The 20,464-nt window shown below is 43.1% G+C and overlaps 2 protein-coding genes across 5 annotated transcripts in view; both read left to right on the forward strand.

The window, feature by feature from the left end:
- LOC135235847 (nuclear GTPase SLIP-GC-like) overlaps positions 1–20,464 on the forward strand; it is an 89,516-nt gene that overhangs the window by 13,725 nt on the left and 55,327 nt on the right. The window lies entirely within an intron of this gene.
- Positions 1,604–15,561, forward strand: LOC135235857 (stonustoxin subunit beta-like). Its single transcript, XM_064301801.1, has 5 exons — positions 1,604–1,789; positions 4,921–5,094; positions 10,925–11,086; positions 11,823–11,869; positions 12,084–15,561. The coding sequence occupies exons 4-5, from the start codon at positions 11,845–11,847 to the stop codon at positions 12,671–12,673; spliced, it is 615 nt and encodes a 204-aa protein (XP_064157871.1). The 5' UTR covers positions 1,604–1,789; positions 4,921–5,094; positions 10,925–11,086; positions 11,823–11,844; the 3' UTR covers positions 12,674–15,561.

A 20,464-nucleotide genomic window follows, 5' to 3' on the forward strand; every position in this document is an offset into this window, starting at 1 on the left:
ACGGGAACGAGGCACAGACGAGGCAGACAGTGCTGGCAACATGCCCGTAGAGGACTTTTATTGTGACAGCAGTATCACAATGAATGAAGACAGGCTATTCAAATGTTGGGGAAAGCAAAAGTGCTAGGGAAGTGCAGGTGGGTCCAAAATACAGGCCATGAGGAGGGGCACATCCGAGTCTGCCACAAAAAACGAGAATCAGAGACTCTGTTTGTCATGGTCCTGTTTTCCTGTCTGTGTTTTCCCCTGTTGGGCCGCCAGATGGCGGCACTTCTGTTTTGTGTCCTGCTCCCCCCCTGTTAATTGTATGATTGTTTCATTGTCTCGTTATCCCATCATTGTTCCCACCTGTGTCTTATCCCCTCCTTCTGGTTTGATTGTTTTTTGAGTTCACCTGTGTCTTGTTACCCCTGTCTATTTAAGTTCTCTGTTCCCTTGACTCGGGTGCTGGTTCCTTGTGTTTGTTCCCGATATCTGTTGGTTTCAAGCGTATGTACCTGCCTGTGTTTGTTCTGACTTGTGTTTTGTTTGACCTGCCCTTGTCTGCTACCTGCCTGTGTTCTGCCCTGCCCATGTTTGTGAGTTCCTCTTGTTTTCTGTTTTATTTAGATATTTTTTGAGTTTGTGTTTTTGCCCTTCGTGTCCTTTCTGTTCCCTGTTTGTTTGCCTTATTTAGATTTTTTGAGTTTGTGTTTTTGCCCTTCGTGTCCTTTTCTGTTCCGTGTGTTTGCCTTTCTGTAAGTAAAGTCTTTGTTAATTTTCTCCCCTTTGAGTTTCGTGTTTTTTCCACTCTGCGCCTGGGTCCCAGCACCCGTACCGTCACACTGTTAGTCACTCAGTCAGGGGAAAGCCAGCACACCCCTGGAGTGAGACCATGAGGCCTATATAGGGCCAGCAGCTACTCAGGCAAAGGGGAAAGTGGTGTGGAAAAAGCACTGGTATGCTGCCAGTTGCCTGACTGTATCTCAGGTCCAGGTCTGAGTGTGGAGTGGAGGTGCTGAAATTCAGCCCTGTCCCTCCGGCGCTGTCCAGGTCTGAGTGCAGAGTGGAGGTGCTGAAACTCAGCCCTGTCCCTCCGGCGCTGTCCATGGTGCTGCAGGCTGGCCGGTGAGAGACAGGTGAAGTGGAGCAGAGTGGCAGCTGATGGCAGGGAGGGGCAGGGCTGCAAAATGTGTTTCCTTTTACATCTTTCCTTTTGGTGGTGGCCAAACATCCTACTGCACTGAAAACTAACTCGCTGTCCACTCTGAAAGATGGCAGCTGCACGTCTAGTATGGAATGGGAGGGTTAAGCCCAGAGAAAAGATCATAGAAAAGGTAGATGAGCCCGTTGCCGAAATTCAGAGAACTTGCAGTATAAGAAAAGGGGACATTTGGGACAGAATTACATCTGTAGAACTGTCAAAGTTCAGTTCAGCAGGATGTTTAATTTTCAGGTCCAAAATACTGCAGTTGGAGAGTGTAGCACAGACTTCTTCCTTAAAATCATCAACCTTAAAATCCTCAATTTCACTCTTCATCGCTGAACACTGTCATTGGCACATTTCCCATATTAGATACATGCTTCATGTATACCTAATATAATAATACTATAATGTATGAACTCTTCTTTGCAGACTGAACAACTGTAAACTCACACAGAAGTGCTGTAATATTGTGGCCTCAGCTCTCCAGTCATCAAACTCACCCCTGAGAGATCTGGATCTCAACTACAATAACCTGGGAGATTCAGGAGTGGAGCTGCTCTGTGCTGGACTGAGGAGTCCAAACTGTAAACTACAGAGACTGGGGTGAGTAGTGTTGTGTACTGTGTGATCTTAACTAAATAGAATTTGTGATTATGGTTCTATTCAGTGAAATATTAAAACGCTCTTTCTCTCTCAGTTTACTCCTCTGTCCACCAGCATTCTTTCTTTGCCCATATATACCTTACTCCTCTATCACAACAAGCAAATAAAAGCAGGATAAAACCTTTTGAGGGTTGCCAGGTTTGTGGTTCCTGAGCAGAATGTAAGGTTTCAGTGGAGTCTGTAGTATCAGGTCACAGGTGATGACTGGATGCTGAGTGTCTGGTTGACATGGTAAAAGATTGACCACCTGTATAGTAAAATGTTTCTGGTCTGTCACACATTGCAGTCTTCATCCATCTCCATTATTCACTACCTGCTATGAACTCTAATGAAATCCATACATTTACCCCACTCTCTTTCACACACTGACCTTTTGATGAAGGTGAGTTTTACTCCTTCATCACACACCTGTGTGCGCTGCAGGATTGTGATGTTCTGAAAGGATTGTGAATAAAATGGTATTTTATTCTGCTGGTAAAGCCGGGCATTAACTATTGGCCGGCAGGGTATGTGTGTACGTCTTGGTGGCAGAGTGTCCATCTGAATAACATGTGAGCTGCTGTTTAGATGCAGTGTTGCATCATTTAGTTTAGTCAGTCTTCTGTGGTTCCAGTCCCAATCATAGGCTGGATATTATACCACTGTAAGCAGGCATGCTGTGTGGAATAGCCTGATTCAGAGATCAATGTTCTGGCTCTAGCTCCTATCATCTAAAGGATAACATCATTTTCAGGAGTATTTCTTAGATAAGTATTCTAATAACTTTCAAATGCCTCCACTTATTAAATTTTTTGTGCAGTTTATATTACTCCACATGGTCTACCAAACATGTTGATAAGGGGTTTTAAAAGAAAAAAATGACTTAATACATCAGGCTTTTATTATCATTATTTTCATTGTTACAATAATAATTAAATGCAACGCAATAATTAGCTTGTTATATTTGAAAAAGTGTGCGAGAATAAAATGAATGGGTGGATTATAGGTCAAGGACACGCAGAAAATAGGTGCAATCTGTGGATTTTTTAAAAGACACCACGTTTGTCTAGTGTCTACCAGCAGTAAAAGTTAGTGGCAGTAATCAGTTGTGGTGTTCTCATACAGCCACTAGATGGCGCTGTAGTGTAATTCCAGTTGATGCCGTAGTTCAGTGGTACTCACTAATTTTCTTAGGAGAGCATTGCTGGGTGATCGTGCCAGCCAGATGAACTGAAGTGTAGCACAGCTCGTACACGGCTCCGGCACAGCTTCACCTGTTAGCAAGTACAATATCGCAGGTCTGACCAATGATATCATTACTGTTTAGGTAAAACCTTTATGTTATTTTATATACTGGTGTATATATTGAAGTTGTCTGTGACAGTAAGCTGCTTAGTTCTTCACTGGCTCCACTAGCTTGGTTGATTCATGAAGTAACGTTAAGGTAGGTTGGGCTGGCTAGCTAGCTAACTTGTGCCTGTGAGTCAAAGCTAAAGTTACAACAACGGCAACAATTGCCAACTTGAGGGTCATGTTGTTCGAAGAAAATGATAAACGAATGATATTTGGAAAGTGTTAATAGTTATTATCAGATAATTGTTTTATGTAACTGTGTAGTTTTAGATTTATTTTAAAGAATAACTATCTGAGGTCACAGTAAACGGCTCAGAGCGAGCTGTCATCGCCATGGTAACCAATCGACCCTCCTAACGGCCACATTTTAAACAGGGTTGTCAATGTTACCGTCACGTTAAATAAGAATTCGTAATTTTGTATTGAATGCGGTTTCATTTGACCGTTGTGAAAATTTTAAAATGAATGTCAAAAACACTGAATTAGTTAACCATAAATTTTTTTGATAACTGTTTGATAACTTATGGTTGCAAGATTAGGAAGAAAATGATATCATGATAACAGTTGACGTATTCAGCTTATGGGTTTCACGTGTACATTAATAGTTATATTCATCTATTCATAGTGATGAATATTGAACGTTTTTAAAACGTATAGATGTTTATGGACCGAAGAACATGTCAGGTCAGGTAAAGTGCACCACAAAAATGCAGTTTCTTGTGTTTGCAGATTAAATGAGTATGTTTGCAAGTCAGATAAGTTCATCATATGGAAAGGGTTTGGCAATGAATTCTTTACAGTAGACTCCCAGCCTTGAGGTTTCATTATTTTTGTCAGTTAATAGAGCCCAGTAATTGCCTTAGGCTTTTGTGTATTAGTCAGAATACTTAATGAACTTAATTTACACACCCCCCTCCCTGTTTCTGTGTTTACATCCCCAGATAGCAAGTGACTCCGGGCCAGATTCTGGCCCGAAGTCAGCACTGCCGGGCCGGACTCGGCGCAGATTCGGCCCGGAGTCGCTGGCTGTCTGGGTCTCAGGAATGCGTAGGTTCATATATATATATCAAGTTTACATTACATTACATTACAGGCATTTGGCAGATGCTCTTATTCAGAGTGACGTACAACAAAGTGTATAACCATAACCAGGAACAAGTATGATGAAACCCCTAGAGAGAAGTACCGGTCCAAGTGCAGGGAACAACCGCATAGTTCAACTTGGACCCTGAAGGTTAAACTGATTAACACTAACAACGAGAACGGCAACAACGCAGTCTATGGAAAAAATACAAGTAGTCGTTAAGACAGTTAATGCACCTAAGTCACCTACGAAACAACTGCCTAGTTACAACCCTAAGCTTACAGTAATTTACAGGGGGGTAGGGAGGGATGGGGAGGGGTGCAGCCTGAAGAGGTGAGTCTTCAGTCGTCGTTTGAAATGGGTCAGTGTCTCAGCTGTTCTGATCTCCACAGGGAGGTCATTCCACCATCGTGGGGCCAGAACAGACAGGAGACGTGTTCTGGAAGTGCAGGTGCAAAGAGGGGGAGGTGCTAGGCGTCCTGAGGTAGCAGAATGGAGGGATCTGGCTGGCATGTAGGGTTTGAATATCTTGTGGAGGTATGCTGGGGCTGATCCCTTGACTGCCTGGTATGCTAGGACCAATGTTTTAACGGTGCACAGTGTCACAGCTGTGAATTTGTGTGTGTTTGTGTGTGTGTGTGTGGTTTCTCCACAGGCTGGGTTGGTGTAATCTCACAGAGGGCTGCTGTGATGTTCTGGCCTCAGTCCTGCGTTCTCCTGACTCAGAGCTGAGAGATCTGGAGCTCAGAGACAACGAGCTGCAGGATTCAGGAGTGAGAGCGCTCTCTGCTGGACTGGAGGACCCACACTGTAATCTGCAGAGACTGGGGTGAGTACAAACACACCCCTTCAATCCAAAGGGCTCCAGTGTGACTAAATACAACACTGATGTCAATGTTTCTAATGTGAAAACAGACACTTCACAGAACTGAAACAGCATGTTCTTGTTCTTCCTCTTGGAAGAATAAGACTACGCACTTGAATGAAGAAAATGAATTAGTCCTGTTTCCTGAACTGTAGTGGGGTGTAAACTCAAATGTGTTTGATAATGACTCATTCCACATTCATTTTATTTTATATATAGCTGTAGAAGGTGTGTAACACACAGGGGTGGCAGAGTTCCGTCTACAGACTGATTTCCATCAAATGAATTATTTGTTCCGTCAAATGAATTATTTTAATTACTTTTTCCGTTTATTTTTTAAAATTTTTTACCGCTAATAGATCCTCGTATCCATTATGCGTGTAGCTGCGCGCAGTTGACTGGTGAGAGAGTTGACTCGACTCAAGCTGCAGCCATTGGCCAGAAGTTAATTTAAGCAAAATAACTGCACACGCTGTTCACGTGCAACGAAATACACAGCAGCTTCCCAGATACGTAGTTCATTGCAGCTTGCGGTAATTGTACTACTTGACTAGGTAAGAAATGTCATAAAAGTAGTACATTCATGTGAAAAATACATGGAAATGTGAATTATCAACTCGTAGATGCTCAGGCTACTGTGGGTCCAAGGCTTTCTGTTAACATTGTTCAATTACTGCCGTTAACTCAAGTTTTCTCGCGTGCATAATAATGTTAGTTAGCTAGCCGTAGCTAGTAGATTCCGTATTCCAGTAAAACAACATTTTCATGTTCTGTCAAGTTTGGCTTTATTTTTATTTTTGTATTATCTTTGTCCATTTTGGAGAAGCTGGCTAAATGCTGTGAAATAACCGCACGTAACGTTAAAGGATACCCAGCGAGCACAAGCCGGGATTTCAACGTTGATTTCTAGTTGAAAACTAGACGTGTTGTATCAAGTTTTCTTCTCCGCTCTGCCTAAAATTAAACGGGTGTCAAGAGAGGAACGGCAGCAAATTTCAGATTAACGTTAGCTAACAAAAAACAAGAAAACAATATAGCTGCGAGCAGCAATGGCGGGGCCAAGCACGAATGGGGCGCCTGGCCGACAAGCAACCGGAGGATCCCCTGAAGACGACACCAGTCCGTCGCAGGGCGAACGGCACAACCCTCTACCGTTCTGCAAAGTTTTGTATAAACCGACCAGTCGGATATAGGGGCCGCCATAGACTTCCATGGCAGAAAGCATTTGAAGCATTTGTCAAAACAGTTTAATTTATGGAAGATCACAGCTCTAGGACAAGAAATGTCTAATTTGCGGAAGATCCAATCGGCGGAGCTTATGGGTCCTAATTGGATTAACTTGTTACCCTTGACGAGTTGCACATATGTGCAAAATTTCATGACTGTAGCTCAAATGGGGCCGGGGATACGCTTGATCAAGTTTATCTAAGCAAAACACCTTTTTGCTCATGACAGCGCCACCTTTTGGCCAATCGGCTTCATATTTGCTCGCTGTCCATTTGGAGTGCCCCAATACATGTGTGCCGAGTTTCGAAAACATCGGCCTAGCGGTTATGCCTAAACAGAAAATGAGCTCTCTAGCGCCACCATTTTGCTTGATCGGGCCGAAAATTAAGGGTTAGCCTCCACTCATGGCTGCTGATGTGCGTACCAAGTTTCATGGTGTTCAGAGCAACCTTTCAGAATTTACACACCTTCATGTTACAAGCCAAGCCCTCCTCAATTTTCATTGGCTCATTGTGGCCATATAAATAGCTTTATCAAAATTCTGTGAATAACGTTTGGTCAGCACCAGCTGTAGATCATACTTACCGATTTTGGTGGTCATCGGATGAACGCCCTAGGGCAGGGGTCCTCAATCTGATCCAGAAAGGGCCAGTGTGGGTGCAGGCTTTTGTTCCAACTGGGCAGTTACACACCTGATTCTACTAATCAAGGTGCTTAGCAAAGATTCCAAGGGGTTGATTAGTAGAATCAGGTGTGTTACTGCTTGGCTGGAACAAAAGCCTGCACCCACACCGGCCCTTTCTGGATAAGATTGAGGACCCCTGCCCTAGGACTAGTTCGCAAAAGTAGGTTTGGCGAATAATTCAAAATGGCAAAAAATCTGTTATGACGCGTTTTAACGGTAATGGGTGCATTGGAATCGGCATGACCCAAGGAATCAGCGGAAACAATCTGCACAACTCTAGGACAAACGATTCAAAAGTTATTAGCAATAATGTACCTTGAAGTTTGGCCTGTTGGTGGCGCTACAGAGTTGGCTGGATTGACCCCAAATTCGAGGCCTGGATACATTGGACTGTCCTTTATCAATGTGCCAAATTTCATAAAAAGTTACCAATGGGTTCTATGGGCTGCCATAGACTCGCATTGCAGAAATAATAATACTAACGATTACAATAGGTGCCCTGCACCTTCGGTGCTTGGCCCCTAAATACGACGCAGATGGAAATTTACCAATCTAACTAGCTAGTTTTAGTGAAATAAACTACGGTGTTGCATGAAACTTGATTATTTTTGAATTGCTTTGTGTAACTGTCAAGTTGCATGGAAATTATGTTGCAGGCACATGCAACCTGCAACTAGTTGCGTGAAGTTGCACTGTGTAAAGCCAGCCTGTGAAGTTGCACCGTGTAAAGCCAGCCTTAGTCACTTAGGCAAGGAGACAACTTAAGTGGCTTTATGCAACGCTCCTAAATGAACCCCTTAGCGTAGGGAAATATTTTGCATAAGGGACAAACTTAAGTTTGAAACTTAAGGTAGTTTATGCAACCGGGCACTGGCATTTCCCCGTACGTCCCTTTCCCATTATTGTGTCCGTTAATATTATGAATGCACATCTGCATAGTAACAGGTTGGCCATCGTTCACTTTATTGTCTAATCAAAATTATTGTTTCACAAGATATGACATAGCCCATCGACATAGCCAGATAAGTTTAGTCAATCAGCGTCCTCGAATCTGAGGCCGGGTCAGTCATTTTTTACAAAGACTGTTTTGAATTGCACGCTGCCTTTAAAAAGTCGCAGGAAAATTGCCAGTCGAGGAGTGCATACACTCGTCTATGCATTGCAAGCAGGTACGCTAGTATCAGTGATTGACTCAATCATTAACGATAATATCTTAATAAAGCCCCCATCTGACTCTTGTAGAAGGTAGTGATTTAATCTGTACTATCATTTAGTGGTACACATATAAATCAAGATAACGAGAGCGTCTATCTGTCTATAATATGAAGCCCGTTCGAAACGGCCCTGCTTAGGATTGTTTTGACGTTTAGCTTAGTAGCTAAAGATAAATGATGACTGAATGTAACATGATGCTTAATATCCTGTGTGAAACACCATCTTCGTGAATAATTACTCTGGTTAGATCGCTGTCAGGTTTTCTAACTTTGCTGCACGTTATTACAAGAGTACCAGGCGGTACGATAACGAAGCTAACCAGCGAACTAACATTTAGTCTAATGGGGCTCTTACTGCATTTTCGCAAGCAAACCTCGCATATTACTATCCCAGCCGGCATTTTGACGTTTATTTATAGGTGAATAAAGGTCATAGATCAAGGTTGAATCACTGTTGAATTTTGTTTTGAATTTGAAGGGATAAGCATTAAACTGTTTATATTGGGTAGGCTATATTAAATTCCTGGATTATTTGATATTCGTTTTAGAGCCCGACCGATATATCGGCCATTATTTGACTTTTTTGACGACATCGGGATCGGCAGTTACGCAGCGGATGTGTCCCGATTTTTCAATAAGTATAATAAACAAAACAAAAAACGCCGATAAAACACTTCTAACGTGGATCATTTTAAGCCATGTTATCTAGCTTTGTCGTGATAACATGAGAGAAGGATTGCTGTTGGAGAAGTGAATCAACCAACAGTTAGCGCGGGTAACCTGCACGAAAGCGCATTGTAGTCTTTTTTCACGTATTTCATCCAGTCAATTTAATTTCATCTAACGTTACACTTGATTCACTCATTAGCTCCGCTAGATAATGTCTTACTCTTTGAGATCATGTAGTAGGAATAAAATAAGAAAATATAATTAATTTAACTTACTGAGAATATATAATAAGAAATAATGAGGCTGTGTCAATAGCTAATGCGTTATTGCGAGCGAGTTTGTCATCTAGTCCCGCGTCAGAGAGCATTGTAGTTATTTTCACCACCGAATTCTTATGGACAGGGAAGCTCCGTAGATAGTCTTACTCTTTGAGATCATGTAGTAGGAATAAAATAAGAAAATATAATTCATTTACTGAGAATAGATACTAAGAAATAATAATAACAAATTAATAACAACAACAATAATAATAATATTCATAAAAATACATGTTTGAAACTGGAAAACTGATTTTTTAAAATTTATTTTTTATAGATGGCTGGAAAAGAAAGGAGTAAAAGAAAGGTGTGGAGTTATTTTGATTTCACACACTTAAAGATGCTGTTAATATATATATATTTAATTTAATATAATCTTTTACATTTTTATCTAAAAAGTTCTTTGTGTGTTTATTTTTATTTGTTTGCTTATCAGTTAAATGTTCTTAAATATAGAAACTTTAATAAAATAAGTTTTTCAAATTGATTTGAAAATGTTGCACTTTTTGACAAAATATCCGTCAAAACATCGGTAATCGGTGGGCTAGGACTCTCCAAAATCGGGATCAGCATCGGACACAAAAATCTGGCATCGGTCGGGCTCTAATTCATTTCCAGTGTCTCCCTTTTTTGTTCCAACCTCTGAGCTGGGTTGTAACAGGTATGAAGTGCTGCTTCAAAACTGCGCCGCGCCCCCCCCCCCCCCCCCCAAAAAGGTTATCACCAGCAGCCACTGGCCCAGAATGCACAAAACTGCACCATTAATAATATTTTTTTTTTTTTTAATTGAGAAACTGGATTGTGAACAGATGGAGTTATTTTATCCCAATTGGCAGTTTTTTTTCATATTTTCAAGGCTGAACCTGAGAGAATTATGTTCTGTCGAATGACAGTTGACAGTTGCCAACAGCTTTGTGTTTGACCTGTTAAGATAAAAGGTGAATGCAATCCAACGTTCATTTAACCATTGCAGTTATTTTAAGTAATGTCTGCACCTCTCAGCCCCTTTTAGAAAAGAAACGTATGTAGCAAAAGTTTTTTTTTTGCAGTGCTCTGATTAAGCGATTAAAGGAACTGATTGGGATTGTACGCTGACTTTATAATTATTCTATTCTATTAAGGTGGCCCACGCAGTAATACTAAATAGACTATTTGTGCCAAATGATGATTTTAAATAATTTATATTTTTTAAGACTGCTAATTAGAAACTCAATAATAGCCAAATGCTAATTTAGGCCTACACTTTGTATTGCACATGTGGGATGCAAACAAGCTTCGCCGTGCAACCTGGACACCAGAAAAAAAAAAGTTCAGTCAAAAACTTTTTTCTCACCAGCACCCATGAACACACTGCTAGGTGTTTGACAAACAGCCCTGTTAGCTTATATTAATGTACTGTAAGGTGTGTAACACACTGCTATGTGTTTGACACACACAGCCCTGTTTGTTTATATTAATGTGTGTACGGTGTGTAACACACTGCTATGTGTTTGACACATACAGCCCTGTTTATATGAATGTGTGTGAGGTGTATAACACACTGCTATGTGTTTGACACACTCAGCCCTGTTAGTTTATATTAGTGTGTGTACAGTGTGTAACACACTGCTATGTGTTTGACACACTCAGCCCTGTTAATTTATATTAATGTGTGTAAGGTGTGTTTGTCCTTCTCTCTGCAGGCTGTCAGGCTGTAGAGTCACACAGAGAGGCTGTGATTCTCTGGCTTCAGCTCTGTGTTCAAACCCCTCACACCTGACAGAGCTGGACCTGAGATACAATCACCCAGGAGACTCAGGAGTGAGAGCGCTGTCTGCTGCTAAACTGGACACACTCACACTGCTGTAAGTACAGAGAGTTTCCACACTGCACCTCACACACACACACACACACACACACACACACACACACACACACACACACAAACAGAAGGGTTTGGAGGGCATGGAGGGCACTGTACAAACCAGCGTTACCCAAGAGGGTTGGGGATCTACAGTGGAGGGTGCTGCACGGGATCACTGCAGTAAATAGTTTTATTTCTGTGGTGAACCCGGCAGGATCCCACCATTGTCCATTCTGTATGGATAGAGAAACTGTTTATCATTGTATTTATGGGTGTGCCAGACTTCAGCCTCTCTTTTCTTTTTTGGGAAGTTTATTTTATCCTTGGTTTCCCATACAGTCACAGACGGATAAGTGCCAGCTAATTTATTTCATTTCAGGGCTAAAATGGCAGTTTCTATAAGTGGGAAAAATATGATTGGTGGAGGGGACAGGCAAGATGTGGCTGTTGTAGTTTGGGGTTTGATCAGGGACACAGTGATGGTGGAGTTTCAGTATTACAAATCAATGGAGAACCTGAGTGTGTTTCAGAGTGTGTGTGTTATAAGGGTGTTTTATGTTCTGTGGAGGGAGGGGAGCTATTTTTGTACATGGAATGGGGTGAAGGAATGGAATACGTTTCCTTTGTGACAGATTTGTGTGTTTTTCTTTGTTTTCATTTATGTGATGTCATTGGTGTGTTGAGAGTGGAAATAAAGGATTGTTAAAATTCAGAATTCTGTTCTGCTGTTCTTACAGTGTAGACCATGGAGGAGAGAACATGACCAAACCAGGACCCAGGAAATGTGAGTGTGTATCGACACAGAACACTTTCCATAGATACACACTCTGCTGTGTGTGTGTGAGGGACTTCTGTCTTACTCACATAAACACACAAACAGAAACACACATGTACACAAACACACACACAGGTACTATCACAGCTCTTTCTCTCACACACACATAAAGAGGTGAATATTAATAATGATAATTAATCTCTTTAATGTCTCTGGTGTGCAGACGGCTGTCAGCTCACACTGGATCCAAACACAGCGTACAGAGGGCTGTCTCTGTCTGAGGGGAACAGGAAGGTGACACACACACCAGGGAGTGAGCAGCCATATCCTGATCATCCAGAGAGATTTGAGCACGAGCGCCAGGTTGTGTACAGAGAGAGTGTGTGTGAGCGCTGCTACTGGGAGGCTGAGTTCAGTGAGTCTGAGTGGTGGGGGGAGGTTTCTATAGCAGTGACAGATAAAGGAATCGGCAGGAAAGGAGAGGGTTCTGACTGTAGGTTTGGAGAGAATAAAAACTCCTGGAGTCTGGAGCGCAAGTTCAGTTACTCTGATGTATTAAAATGCTCTGTCTGTCACAATAACAACAAAACACACCTACCTGCCCCCCCCCCCTCCTGCAGAGCAGGAAGGCGTGTGTACAGGGTAGGGGTGTGTGTGGACCGTCCAGCCGGCACTCTGTCCTTCTACAGCGTCTCTGACTCTGACACACTGACCCTCCTGCACAGATTCCACACACAATTCACTCAACACACACCCCTCTGTGCTGGATTTAGTGTGCTTGGCTCCTCAGTGTCCCTCTGCAAACTGGAGTAGAGACACCCACACACACACATTCACGTACGCGCACACACAAACATGCACGTGCACACACGCATACACACACACACACACGTGCGCATATACACTTCCACGCATGCACGCGCGCACACACCACGTTCTTATACCCACTCACACACACACACCACACACACTCATATACACATACACACACACACTCAATCACACACTCAAACACACTCAGATACACATACACACACACACACACATCCACACACACACATACTCTCACACACACCCTTTCTCTCTCACACTCATGCACACACACTCACACACCTACGCACGCACACACTCGTGCGCACACACTCACACTTACACACACATACACACTCTCACACCCAATCACTCTCACACCTTATCACACACATGCACACACACACCTACGCACATGAACACACACAATCTCTCGCACACACAAACACACACATTCACCAGTTCACTCTCACGCGCACACACACACATGCATGCGTACGTACACACGCTCATAACCGTATGCACACACACACAATCTCTCGCTCTCACACACACACTCACATCCACAGTCAAACGCACACACACACAAACTCAAGCACTCACGCACACACACATGCGTGCAGACACAAACACGTGTTAACACACATTCACATTCCCATACGCGTGCACACACATGTATAAACACACACACACATTTGCTTACCCATGCACACACACACACTGATGTACACGCACTCACACCCACGCACGCACGCACTCGTGCACACACACTTACACACTCTCTCACCCAATCATTCGCACACCCAATCACACACATGCACACACACACAAACTCATGCACTCACGCACACACACATACATGCGTGCAGAGACACAAACACGTGTCAACACACACTCCTCAGTGTCCCTCTGCTAACTGGAGTAGAGACACACAAACATGCACACACACAAACATGCACACACACACACACGTACACACACACACGTGCGCATACACACTCGATCGCATGCACACACACGCATATATATATATATATATATATATACACACACTCATATACACATACACACACACACTCAATCACACACTCACACACACATAAACACAAACACTCATATACACCTAGACCCTCACACACCCACACCTACACACACACACACACTCACATACACACATACACATATATATACACACACACACTCATACACACACACACTTACATACACATACACACACACTCAATCACACACTCACACATATATACACACACTCATATGCACCTAGACCCACACTCACACACCTACACACACTCTCGCACACCCAGTCACACACACACAGCCTCTCTCTCTCACATACACTCCATCACACACACACATACTCTCACACACACCCTTTCTCTCTCAGTCATGCACACGCACTCACAAATACATACACTCATGTTTACTCATGCACACGCACTCACACACCTACGCACGCACACTCTCTCACACCCAGTCACACACACACCTACACACGGACACACACAATCTCACGCACACACACAGACACGCACATGCAAACATACACACTCTCATACCCGTATGCACACACACTCTGTCTCTCACTCACACACTCACATACAGTATACAGACACACACATTCGCAAATGCACGCACACACACACTCATGCACTCACGCACAAACACAAACGTGTCAACACACACACATTCTCATTCCTATACGCACACGCACACACACATGTAAAAACACACACATTCTCTTACCCATACGCAAAGACACACATACTCATGCACTCACATGTGCACACACCATATACACATGTATGCACAAACATTCTCATACCCATACATACATACACACACATACACAAAGGCACTCTCACACACACATACACACACTCATTCTCTTGCAGGCACACTCACTCAAATACAGTCACACGCACATTCACACAAACGCACGCACACACACTTTCTCTTACCTTACACACATGCACCCGTGTGCACACACACATACTCATGCACTCAATCATACTCTCACACATGCACACACATATACATGCGTGCACACACATACACACATTCTCTTACCCATACACACACGCAACCCGGGCACACACACACACACACACATATTCATGCACTCACACACATACACACACACATGTTCACATCCACAGTCACTCCCACAAACGTACGCATGCATGCGCACACATTCACAAATACACCCACGCAAACACACTCTCACCCAATCACACACACAGACACACACGTCGACACACTTGCAACCTTCCTTGACCAATGCCTTACCAGTGCAATTTCAGCTGTGCCCAATATTATCCTCAGTACAGCTTAACCCCTGTACATAAGAATATGATTTTTTAGCAGGTTCAGGTTAAGCACTTGCTGTCTAAATATGATTTTATTTTTTTACATTTTAATACATTCATATTGCAAATGTTCAAGGTGTGTTTATGTACTTTTGATTATTAAAACATTAATATAACATTGAGAGTAATAATGCCAAAAGATGGCAAGGTAAAATATTTTTGAAGTAATAATTCTGTCTCCTGTATCTGCATCTTTTTTTAAAGAAGCCAGTGGCAAACTCCTCCACTTAAATGTGCATTTTACTAGTTTTTACAGTTGCTTTCATTCATTTTCACAAGAGTTCCAATGTGCAACTTTCTGTGGGTAAATGCAACTGATAGGGAGAATGCAGAATGATCACTGCAGTGTACTTATTTCCTTTCATTAATGTAAACAATGATGGACTCAGTTTCCTTATTAATTCTGTTAGGATTGTTTTTTTGTTTTTTGTTTTTTTGCTTTAATTTTCTGTATTTTCAGACAATAATATGCAATGATTAAACCTGAATTATAAAAATATCAAATGTTTTGCTGTTGTCTGCAGTTGAAGCAATGACATTCATCTACAGTAGTGGAAATAAAATCCATTATAAGAAAAGTTGTGTAGTGTCTGATGAATGCTTGCTTCTGTTACTGTAAAGTCACTGCTTGTCTATTGAGCTGGTATATTTATGTTACCTCTCAAATAAATGGTTTTCCTGTAGGTTTGAACCTGGATCTGCTGCATCAATTGAATGGATTAGACCACTAAGCTAAAATCAGGGCAGAAGTGTGGTTTGCATGACATCCAGTCTCTGAGATGTTCCTGAGACCCTACAGTTTTTTTCATTTTTTCAGATGCATTTCTAATATCTGCTGTCACACATTACAAATGCATTACAGTATGCTATGATTGCTTTGGCTCAATGTGGAAAACTCAATTTGCCAAACTGACTGGCAAAATTCTTACCCTAAGACACTAATTGCAGTACCTACCCACAAAGTGCACAACTCTAAATCACAACTCAGTTTTCACAATACAGTTGTCTCGTATTAGTACAATGTTCCAATGCTTATTGCTAGACATGCAGATTGTGAAATGAAGTCAAGATGTTTGCAATCCTGTCTCGTCACTTCCAGCAACATTGCCCAGGTGAGTCGCATTGCAGCACGATTGGTAATCCCAACATAAAAGGCTGTTTTACAGCACTTCATTCAGCAGTGTCTGACAACATGGAGCAGCCCAATGCAGTTGGTACTGATGGACGGGTCGTGGCTGTGGCTGAGGTTGTGGTCAAGCAGGTAGAAGAAATATTGTTGTATCGAATGAATTTAGAGCCACAGTGATTGACCATGTCATAAATCCATTGTAAGGCCGTAACTTAAAAATGTCAAAAGTAGCATCTAATAAGAGCTTTTGGACTGAACATTGATAAGTCAATAATTTACTGCAAAATGTGATACTGTAATTACATTACAGGATTGTTGTGTTGGTGTCATTTTATATTATTTGTGTTCCGTGACGAGCCTGTACGCCATGTTAATCATTTTTATTAGAGACCGCGTAGCTCTGTAATTCCAAAATGTCGGCTTATTCCACATGGGGGAAAATTGCGTTTGTGTTAGGTATTCCTGTGGCAATGTCTGTTCTGATAATGTCATTATTTTTCTTCTATCAGATAAGGCCTGCTGGGGCAAGTTTGTAATGTTTCATTTGTATGTGTTATTTTTACTGTTTATGTGTCAAATGTCTGGAGTGTAAATGTTTCTGTTTAAATGATTGGTTGAATAACACATATCACCGCTATTTTCACCGACCATGTTAAACGTACTCACTTACGTGTCTCAGCTCCAAAGGCATGCTGATGTTAAACCCATATTCCAATCTGTTTGAAATAACACAAAGTCTGCCTAGTCTGTTCAAACATCAGACATTTTTTAACTCTACATGAATGCCCTGCACCTGAACAAATTGGATGTGCCCATTCTACTGTACCATCTCCTTTGTAAGCTAAGAAGTTCCTTTCAGCTGACTACATCAGAAGCTGTACTATTGGCATTTTATCAGAGCTGAAAATGTACAACATTGTTAATCAGAAATTATATCTGGGTGGGTAAATTGGTGGGCGAACACGGTGGCATAGTGGTTAGCACTGTTGTGGGTTGTGGGTTTGAATCTCGGCTTGGGGCCTTTCTGTGCGGAGTTTGCATGTTCACCCCATGTTCGTGTGGGTTTAATCCGGGTTCTCTGGTTTCCTCCCAGACTCAAAGACATGAATGTTAGGTGCACTCCTGCACATGGCCTTGACCAAGTTGGTCCCCGGGCGCAGCACAAGAGAGGCAGCTGCCCACTGCTCCTAGGTAACTAAGGATGGGTCAAATGCAGAGGACAAATTGCCCCACGGGGTTCAATAAAGTATATCTTTTATCTTATCTTAAATGCTGTAGAACATAGTTTGTCATTGATTTATAAATATACCAGTATATCCTGGGCTTTCACTGATGGTTTAATTGTGATACATATAGCAGTGGCTTGATATGCATTCTATGTTTGCAGTTTGCTTCTACCTGACTGCTTCTCCCCAGCAGGGAAATAGAGGGGCACAACCCCCCCAGAAGGGAAACAGAGGGGCACAGCCCCCCAGCAGGGAAACAGAGGGGCACAGCCCCCCCAGTAGAGGAACAGAGGGGCACAGAAGACTCTGGGTCATCCCACCATGGACGGCGCAGGAGAGATAGCAGGTTTTAGCAGTTTGCTAAGTTGGTCTGGGAGGATGGACAGTGTGGGAAATTGTGGAGGACCGATCACTCAGTGGGTCAGACTGGTGGAAGATACCACAAGCCAGACTCAGCTTCCTGATCAGGGTCAATTATGACACCCTGCCTTCTCCTCAGAACCTGCGCTAATGGTTTGGTGCGGATGAGACCGTCTGCTCTGTGCTGCCCCCAAACGAGGACTCCGGCACGTTCTGTCAGGCTGTGAGACAGCTCCAGCACAGGGACACAGAGCAGGCCTCCGGCACAGGGACACAGAGCAGGCCTCCAGCACAGGGACATAGAGCAGGCCTCCGGCACGTTCTGACGGCTCCAGCACAGGGGTGCTACAGATGGAGGCATGACCAGCTGCTGCGGAAGCTTCTGGAAATACTGGTGACCAGCAGACAGGAAGCAAACAGAGACGCCTCTCCTGTGAACGAGCATCAAACCCACTTTGTGAGGCAAGCAGAGGAGGAGGGGACCGTAGGACACAAAGGTGGGAGTAGAGTCCTGGTTCCAGGCAGAGGGTGGAGCATGCATGCAGATCTCAATCCACAGCTTTGTTTCCCAAATGAGAGCAGCACAGCTTCCTAACATGGAGACGTGGTTCACTCATGCAAAGGTGGTGCTCCTTATATGGAGACGTGGTCCACTCGGGCGAAGGTGGTGCTCCTTATATGGAGACGTGGTCTACTCGGGCGAAGGTGGTGCTCCTTATATGGAGACGTGGTCTACTCGGGCGAAGGTGGTGCTCCTTATATGGAGACGTGGTCTACTCGGGCGAAGGTGGTGCTCCTTATATGGAGACGTGGTCCACTCGGGCGAAGGTGGTGCTCCTTATATGGAGACGTGGTCTACTCGGGCGAAGGTGGTGCTCCTTATATGGAGACGTGGTCTACTCGGGCGAAGGTGGTGCTCCTTATATGGAGACGTGGTCTACTCGGGCGAAGGTGGTGCTCCTTATATGGAGACGTGGTCTACTCGGGCGAAGGTGGTGCTCCTTATATGGAGACGTGGTCTACTCGGGCGAAGGTGAAGCTCCTTATGTAGCTCAAACACCCGTGTGATAGAGCCAAAAGCCGCGTTTCCACCAAAATTACCCGGAACTTTCAGTCCCAGGAACTACTTTACCAGGAACTAAAAGGTTCCTTCAGCCAATGGTTGTCTGCGTTTCCACCGGGGTCTAAAGTACCGCGAAGATTAGGCAAATTAGCCCACTGACGTTGTCGTCGGTCCATCTGTCATATGATTTCTTCTGTAACCCCATACTACCACCGAAAACTCGGACTTGCGTGAAAATGTAAATTAGTAGTGGTACAGCCACCGTTTGCTTTCCTTCGAAGTTACTGCTAGCCGAGCAGCGAAGTGTGCCCTCCAGATGCGAACCATGCACCATAAATGAGTCCATAGTCTTCCTGGTCTTTTCGTGGAATTGAAAAATGGCAGTAAAATTGAGTAAAATTACGGCAGTCTGAAAAAGCTAAAGGGAAGATTACTAGAATTAACCTGTTATTTTACCCGGATAAAAAGTGCGGAAGGTGATTTCCAGTTTGCTTGTACTGTATCACCAATGTTAATTATGCAGAACTACCGCATACCTCACATAACTGTATCAAACGTTTTGAGTCAATTACAACGGGCTAACAAAGAAAATCCGGAAGAAAATATTCAGCAACCGAATTAATCCGTTTGAATTAATCCGTTTTGGTAGCCTACGTAATATGCTGTCCCAGCACGAATGCTTAGCATTTTATAAAACGAATACTAAAGCAAGAAAAGAACAGAAGAGCACACGTTATAATTCCAAGACGTTGACAGGCTATAACCAAAAGTAGGCTACTGCGCCGCATAATATACAAGTTTGATTTGAAGTTATTATGAAAATAAATTGATTTGCCGCTGCATATTTTCAAACATGGCGGGTAATGGCAAAATAAATAAAACACAAATGCTACGATTTACTCGACCAATCAGAAATGTTCAGCGCTGCAAGCTCCACCCAAAGGTTTCCTGTACTTTCGGAAAGTATACTACCCCCCCCGAGCAGGAACGTTTTGGGCGGTAAAACAAAGCCCCCAGAACTAAATTTAGACCCTAGTTCCTGCGGTGGAAACGCACTGCGTTCCTCAAAAGGTTCCTAGTTCCGGGGTATAGTTCCTGCGGTGGAAACGCGGCTAAAGCCATGACATGACCTTATGTTTAATCTTAAGGCTTTGCTTTTTCAATAAAAAAATCAGCTTTGGTACAATAACAAGCCTACACATTAATGGATTATTTTACTCTGCTTGGGCAAGAAAAAGAAACATTTACCACATTTCAGCTTGTGCGCATATATATTTTGAAATGGAATAGGACAGAAAAGCTGTTTTTCATGCCGGAGGAAGACCTTTCATAAGTGGCCTGACATGCAGTCATACGAGAGCCCCAAGGGGGGTCACTAGAGAGCAAAAGAAACACAGATCCCTGTCTGACTGAACCCTCCCGTACCCTGGGCAAAAAACAGGCACCAATCATGCGTCGCCCGTGGAGCTACCGGGCAAAAGTCCGACACTGGGACAGTCCGGATTCGACCCGAGGCTTGAGGCTCATCCATGCACCTCAGCATGGTGGCTTAACCAAATGGGCCATCCTGCAGCCCCCAAACCTACTTTTAATAAAATTACACCCTTTTCAGCATCCATAAGAAATGCT

Source organism: Anguilla rostrata, chromosome 1 (assembly GCF_018555375.3).
Source record: "Anguilla rostrata isolate EN2019 chromosome 1, ASM1855537v3, whole genome shotgun sequence".
NCBI classification, from domain to species: Eukaryota; Metazoa; Chordata; class Actinopteri; order Anguilliformes; family Anguillidae; genus Anguilla; species Anguilla rostrata.